The sequence below is a fragment of the Carlito syrichta genome, unplaced genomic scaffold, assembly GCF_000164805.1.
Source record: "Carlito syrichta isolate Samal-C Ts95f unplaced genomic scaffold, Tarsius_syrichta-2.0.1 Scaffold302333, whole genome shotgun sequence".
In the NCBI taxonomy this organism is placed as follows: Eukaryota; Metazoa; Chordata; class Mammalia; order Primates; family Tarsiidae; genus Carlito; species Carlito syrichta.
The window spans coordinates 218,004-225,544 of record NW_007246429.1 but is presented as its reverse complement, the minus strand read 5'-3'; the positions used below and the strand labels follow the sequence as shown (position 1 = coordinate 225,544).

Genomic DNA, 7,541 nt, shown 5'->3' with positions numbered 1-7,541 from the left:
TTTTTTTTAAGAGATAGGGTCTTGCTATGTTGCCCAGGCTGGTTTGGAATGCCTGGCCCCAAGTGATCCTACTGCCTCTGTCTCCCAAAGTGCTGGCATTACAAGCATGAGCCACCATTCCCAGCCTACTTTAAAAGGCTTTTTTTGAGATTAGAAAATATTGTTTATTTAGAAAGTAATTTGGGGGGTGGGATTCACCTCCCTGGGGGGGGGGTCAAAGCTTAGGAAAACTTGGTAAAAGCCATAGCTCAAAGAGCACATGGCCACACCAGAGTCTAGTAAGGCAATGGCCCTTTAAAAGGTTTTAAAGAACTATAATAAAATTTTTTTCAGAAATTGGTTTATAAGAACTTGCATTTCACATGTAGTTCTTGAATATACTACATGTATCAGGCTGTTATATGATGTAAAGTTTAATAATTTTACCCTATTTTAAAGAATTTAATTATTATATTTGATGTTGCTGAGGTGAATCATTACAAATGTTGAGGTATGCACAGATCAAAATTATAGTTATAAACCTTAAAAATTAAGACACCTTTTGGCTTTTGTTTTTAAGTATGATTTGTCTTTTTTTTTTTAAGTCTGAGTCTCATTGGTTTCACTCTATCACCCATATTGTAGTACAGTGGCACTATCATGCCATACTGTAGACTCACCTCTGCCTCCCGAGTAGCTGGGACTTACAGGCACATGCCACTATGTCTGGCTAATTTTTTATGGAGATAAAATCTCACTATATTGCCTAGGCTGGTCTCAGATTCCTGGGATCAAATAATATCCTGCCTTGGTCTCCCAAAGTGCTGGGATTACAGGCATGAGCCACCACACCCTGTCAGTAGTTTGTATCATAAACTATATGTTATCAGTGTAACAGTGATAGTCTTCTAATTAATATATTTGTCTGTGTATTGGTTTATTCATTTAGTTGGCAAATTTTGAGTACTGTAGTAGATGCTAGATACAGATGTAAATAGGACAAATAAGGATCTTGGTCTTTTAAATCTTACCATCTAGTGAGATGGACAGATTTAATTTTACAATTAAACCTAACAGTTAAATAAATAACAATAAGCTGGCCATGGTGGCTCACACCTATAATCCCAGCACTCTAGGAGGCAGAGGTGAGAGGATTGCCTTAGCCCAGGGGTTCGAGACCAGCCTGGGCAACTTGGCAAGACCTCGTCTCTTTAATTAACCGGGCATGGTAGCGCATACCTATAGTTCCAGCTACTTGGAAGTCTGAGGCAGCAGGATCGCCTGAGCTCAGCAGGTTGAGGCTGCGGTGGCCGTGAGTATGCCACTGCACTTCAGCCTGGGTGACAGTGAGACTCTGACTCAAAAAAAAAAATTAAAAATAAAAATAAATAAATAACAATAGTGAAACAAAGACTAATGAGACAACAAGAGAGGAGGCCTACTTTAGATTGGATGGTCAGGGAAGGTTTTGACTTGTAATGCATTTCCAGGCAGAAAAGAAAGGATTGGACTCCAGGTCACGGAAACAACATATGTTCAGAACAACATATGCTTGGTTGTTAGAGTCCATTGTAAGCTAAAACCTAGAAGGTGAAGGAGGTGGTGAGCAGCTGATGGAAGATTCTCTTAGACCATGGTAAACAGGTTGAATTGTATTGTTGGTTTTTGTTCTTACAAGTGGAGTGTGAAACCAGTGAATAGTTTTAAAGTAGCAAGCTGATGAATAGACAGGAACAGGAAGGGTTAGGCAAAAATGAAAGCAAATAATCTCTATTGCTTCATTTCCTGTGTATAATGATTTTTGTATGGGAAACGACATATTGAAGAATGTACAGCTTCATAATAGAGCTCATTAGAATTTGATACATTTAGTCTTTACCGCAGGTCAGTTGCCTGCTTGACAAGAACCAGACAACTAGATGTAAGATATAAGAGAAGATAGCTAGTTTTTAATCATCTTCTATCTTCTAATGAATTCTTCCTGATAACTGCTAGTGTCTGTCGAGAGTATATAATCATGATGTGGAACAATGCCTAGTACCTATGTTTAGTTTGGGGTTCTTTTTTTGTTATTATTTCTGTTCTTGGAACTTCAGTTCATTCAGAACCCTAATAAGGTCTCTTTCAGTTCTTTTTCCTCAATATAGGCTAAATCTCATTACTGCTCTGTTTCCCTTTTGAAGCAGCTGACATCTTTATCTAATATAAAATATCACCCAACCGGGCTCGGTGGCTCAGCCTGTAATCCCGCGCCTTGGGAGGCTGAGGTGAGTGGATTGCCTGAGCCCGCGGGTTCGAGACCCGCCTGGGCAACTTGGTGAGACCTCATCTCTATAATAAATCAAAAAATTAGCCGGGTGTGGTAGCGCCCACCTGTAGTTCCAGCTACTTGGAAGGCTGAGGTGGAAGGATCGCCGGAGCCCAGCAGGTCGAGACTGTGGTGCCTGGAAGCGGCCACTGCACTCCAGTCTGGGCAACACAGTGAGACTCCAACTCAAAAAAAATATCACCCAATCTTGAGTGTAGGGTTGGGACAGGGGACTAACGAAAACCTGATATTCCCCTCGAAAATAAGAGGTTTCTACTTGTAGCTTTGAAAATTTCACCTAAAGTAGGTTAGCTGTAGAGTAAGCATAAATATTGGTTCAGTTAAGAGATTAAAAAGACATTTTGGGAAAAAATATAGTATTTGAAAAAGCAAGATTTAGAACTGCCAATACTATGATATCCGTTATATTAAACAGAATTTTTTTTCTCCCCCACCACCCTCTGTCTCCTTTCCCAAGAAATCTTTATAGTTAGACATATGTACCATCTCTATCAGGGAAGTCATTATACTGTTTCACAGACATTTTTTCAGTCATCATTTTCATCTATTTGTGTCAGAATACAATTTATTTTAAAAATTTAATTTCTACAGCTCCCTAATCTCTTGTTTTATGGACCACCTGGAACTGGAAAAACATCCACTATTTTGGCAGCAGCTAGAGAACTTTTTGGGTATGTTGAAATCAATTTCTCTTTCTCTCCCTTCCCCCAAATTCTCTGATATGTTTTTTTCCTCTAAAAATTTACATTGCATTTGGTTTCTATTTGAGGTTGTTAGGTTGTTTGATTTTTTTTTTGTCTGTTTTGTTTTGTTTTTGAGTCGACATCTCACTCTTTCGCCCAAACTGGAGTGCAGTGGCATACTCATGGCCACCGCAGCTTTGACCTGCTGGTCTTAAGCAATCCTTCTGCCTCAGCCTTCCAAGTAACTGGAAATGCGGGCTTGCACCACCATGTCCTGCTAATTTTTGATTTATTGTTGAGACGAGCTCTTGCCAAGTTGTCCAGGCTGGTCTCAAGCCCGTGGGCTCAGGCAATCCTCTTGCCTCTGCCTCCCAAAGTGCTGGGATTACAGGCATGAACCACCGCTCCTGGCGGTTGGTTGTTGTTGTTGTTGTTGTTGCTTATTTGGGGGTCTCACTCTTTTGCCCAGGCTGGAGTGCAGTGGCACAGATCACGGCTCATCTCAGCCTCCTGGGCTCAGGCAATCCTTCCTCCTCAGCCTCCCGAGTAACTGGGACTACAGGCACACACCATTATACCTGGCTAATTTTTTGCTATGTTATAGAGATGAGATCTCACTATATTGCCTAGGCAGATTTTCAGCTCCTGGGCTCAAGCAATCCTCCAACATCAGCCTTCCAAAATACTGGGATTACAGGCATGAGCCACTGTGCCCAGCCTGTTAGGTTTCTTTTTATTTCTCAATTTTAACAATCCTATAAGCTCTTTCCTTCCTCCCTCTCCCCCATGAGTTAGCTTGCTTACATCTTTTATAACCTTCATTCGAATTGTGTTCAAGTGTTTGAACATACTGTGATTTTTTTTCATCACTTTAAATTTCTGTTATGATTTTAGAGCCCAGAGAGTGCAGCTTATCTCCAGTTGTGCTAGTTTTGTTTTTGTTTTTGTTTTTGATTTGAGTAGGAGTCTCACTCTGTCTGTCACACAGGCTGGAGTACAGTGGCACACTCAGGGCCACCACAGCCTAGATCTGCTGGGCTTGGGCAATCCTTCCACCTTAGCCTTCCATGTAGCTGGAACTACAGGGGCGTACTACCACACTTTGCTAATTTTCTGATTTATTGTAGAGACAAGGTCTTACCAAATTGCCCAGGCTGGTCTCGAACCCCTGGGCTCAGACAGTCCTCTCGCCTCCACCTTCCAAAGTGCTGGAATTACAGGCATGAGCCACCATGCCTGGCCTGTGCTGCTAGTTTTTTCACCTTCTTAATGATTGTGGTCACATCTGTATGGCTATATGATGGACTGTGTTGTACCTGCAGTACTATCTGCACCATTCCTTCTTGAGTTCCTTTTGCTCTGGACTTCCTAGGCCCTGCCTCTGGAGTGGCCAGGCCAGGAGACCTCCTTGCTCTCAGGTCTCCTGAGTGTAAACAGAGTGGGTGGAAGTCGATGCAGTATGATTCCAGGTACATCAGAAAATCTCCCTATGAGCCAGCTTCTTAGACTCCTCTTCCCAGACTGACTAACCATTCAGAGGAGCCCTTCACCTAGAGTGAAAAAAATATATAGTGGCCTGGATCTGATACATGGAACAGTACTAGTATAGCAAAAACTATCTAGAATGTATCCAGAATTTTTATATCAGGCATATAGCCAAAGGGAACATCTAAAATCCTATATATGAAAATATTTAGATGCCTCTGAAACCACCAAATGTGTAAGGATAGTTATGTCAAAATGTAAAAGAAGGCAAAGGGAGAAGCTGTGTGAGCTAAATATTTTATTTATTTGAAAACAACTTTTTCAAAAAATTGTAAAAGAGCTTTGATGAATAGTCTGTAACTCAGAACCAAACTGAATGAGCCTTAACAATGTAGTCATAATGAAACTGTTAAATCTTTTATTATTGCTTATCCTGAAGTAAGACAGTCCAGATTATATAACTTTTTCTATGTCCTTTATAAAATAATGTTTGCCCTTAAAGGACTAAAAGAACTTACTTTAACAGTAAATTTTATATTTAATAGTATATGTGTTTTTAAAATAGAAAATACATGCACTGAGTTTCCTCAGTGTTTATGCCCATAGGAAAATGCTCAGCCTATAATGCTAATTAGGAAAAATAAAGACAAAACTAAGTCGCAGCTTTTTCATTTAAAAAAATATATATATATATGTATATGTAGAAAAAAGACTAGAAGGAAGCTTCAAAATAGTGCTTTGATAGAATGTGCCACTTGTTTTTATTTTCTTTTTAATTCTCAGATTCCTCTACAGTAAGCATATATTACTTCAGTAACTTTTTAAAAAGCTTACTTTCACAGCTAAAGAAGACAAAATTATGGAGTTCACAGCAACTTGGATAGATTTAAGAGTCCATCATACTTAGCAATCTATTACAGAAACAAATAACTGAATACTACATGCTCTCGCTTATAAGTGGATCCTGAAAAAAAATTAAAAAATAAAAATTTTTAAAAAGCAATAAGTGGGTCCTGAACACTTGTCACAGTACCACAGGAGGGAAATTGGTAGTAGTGAAACACTGCCAAAGGAGGCACATAACATCACAAAGGGTACCTGATCTCTCTCTTTTTTTTTTTTTTTGAGAAAGCAGGATTTATTGAGAACATGGAAAAGTTCCCACAGTGGGAGGGGACCCAGTGGGGTTGCCTGGGTACCTAATCTTAAATCAGGGAAGTGAGGACTAGTTGGAGGCCCGAACTTCACCTGCATGTAGACTACTTACATACCTAATCCTGACTTGTACCCCACATCTTTATAATAAAGGGAAAAAAATTTTTTTTAATTTTAAAAATTTTTTGTAGCTAAAATAAATAAATAGCTTGCTTTAAAAAGTGGTTCAAGCCGGGCTCAGTGGCTCAGCCTGTAATCCCGCACCTTTGGGAGGCTGAGGTGAGTGGATTGCCTGAGCCCCCGGGTTCGAGACCTGCCTGGGCAGCGAGACCTCATCTCTACAGTAAATCAAAAAATCAGCTGGGCGAGGTAGCACATGCCTGTAATTCCGGCTACTTGGAAGGCTGAGGCGGAAGGATCGCCGGAGCCCAGCAGGTCGAGGCTGCGGTGGCCGGAAGTGACCACTGCACTCCAGTCTGGGCGACGGAGTGAGATTCACAACTCAAAAAAAAAGTGGTTCATATTTCAATCCTGTATTTTTCTTTATAGCAAGCTACTCTATGGAAATAATTCAAAATATCCTATATTGTAACATTACTTAAATTGTAACACTTAAAACTTAGGTAGGTGACAACAGAGGAATGTTAAGTAAATTAAGTAAGTAAATAATGTAGGGTGGACTATTATATAATCATTAAAATGTCTTTTTTTTTGGTCAGGGTCTCACTCTGGTGCCAAGGCTGCAGTGCAGTGGCATGATCATAGCACATTACAGCCTTGACCTCATGGACTCAGGCAGTCCTTCCACCTCAGCCTCCAGAGTAGCTGGGACTACAGGCGTGTTCCACCACACCCAGCTAATTTTTTTTTAATTTTTTTGTAGAGACAAGGTCTCCCTAAGTTGTCTAGGCTGGTCTTTAACTCCTTGGCTCAAGCAGTCCTCCTGCCTCAGCCTCCCAGAGTGCTGGGACTACAGGTGTGCACCCAGCCTATAATGGTTTTGATAATATTCCAAGATGTTTATTATAAATGCAAAGTGGAAAATTGATTTAGTTTTGTTATGTAATAGGTACATAGCAATGTAATAGGTACTTTTTTTAATACATGCAAAAAAATAACAAATGTTCTCTTCTACAAAAGAGACAATATTAAAGTGATTGTATGCCTTATATCCATACTGTTAACTAGGTGGATTTCAAACTACTGCAAAGTGTGCAAATGTTAAAATGTTATTTAATCCTGTTATTTTTATGCTCTATAATGTTTTTTTGTTTCACTTTGACATAGGCCTGAACTTTTTCGATTAAGAGTTCTTGAGTTAAATGCATCCGATGAACGTGGAATACAAGTTGTTCGAGAGAAAGTGAAAAACTTTGCACAATTAACTGTATCAGGAAGTCGTTCCGAGTAAGTAAACTTGCCTTTCCCTCTCCATAGCATGTGTATTTTATTTTACTTTATTTTTGAGTCAGGATCTCACTCTGTCACCCAAGCTTGTAGTGCAATGGCACGATAGATCACAGCTTTGCTTACTATAGCCTTGACCTCCTGGGTTTAGGCAATCCTTCCGCCTCTACCTCCTGAGTAGCTGGGGCTACAGGCACATGCCGCTACACCCAGTTTATTTATTTATGTATTTATTTTTGTAGAGATGAGGTCTCACTATGTTGCCTATGTTGGTCTCAAATGCCTGACCTCAAGCAGTCTTCCCGCCTCAGCCTCCCAGAGTGCTGGCTCCCAGAGTGCTGGAGTTACAGGTGTGAGTTGCTGCACCCAGTGCATGTGTTATTTTAAATGCATATTTCTGCCAAATTTTCAGCTGCCTTTTCATATTAGACTATATATATATATTTTTTTGAGTTGGAGTCTCACTCTGTCGCCTAGACTGGAGTGCAGTGGCTGCTCCTGGC

General features: G+C 40.1%; 1 protein-coding gene across 1 annotated transcript in view; it reads left to right on the top strand.

The window, feature by feature from the left end:
• Nucleotides 1–7,541, top strand: part of RFC4 (replication factor C subunit 4) — an 18,208-nt gene that overhangs the window by 5,983 nt on the left and 4,684 nt on the right. The window contains exons 4-5 of the mRNA XM_008056364.2: nucleotides 2,900–2,979; nucleotides 6,919–7,038. Coding sequence (XP_008054555.1) covers nucleotides 2,900–2,979; nucleotides 6,919–7,038 — 200 coding nt within the window. The remainder of the gene's footprint in view (nucleotides 1–2,899; nucleotides 2,980–6,918; nucleotides 7,039–7,541) is intronic.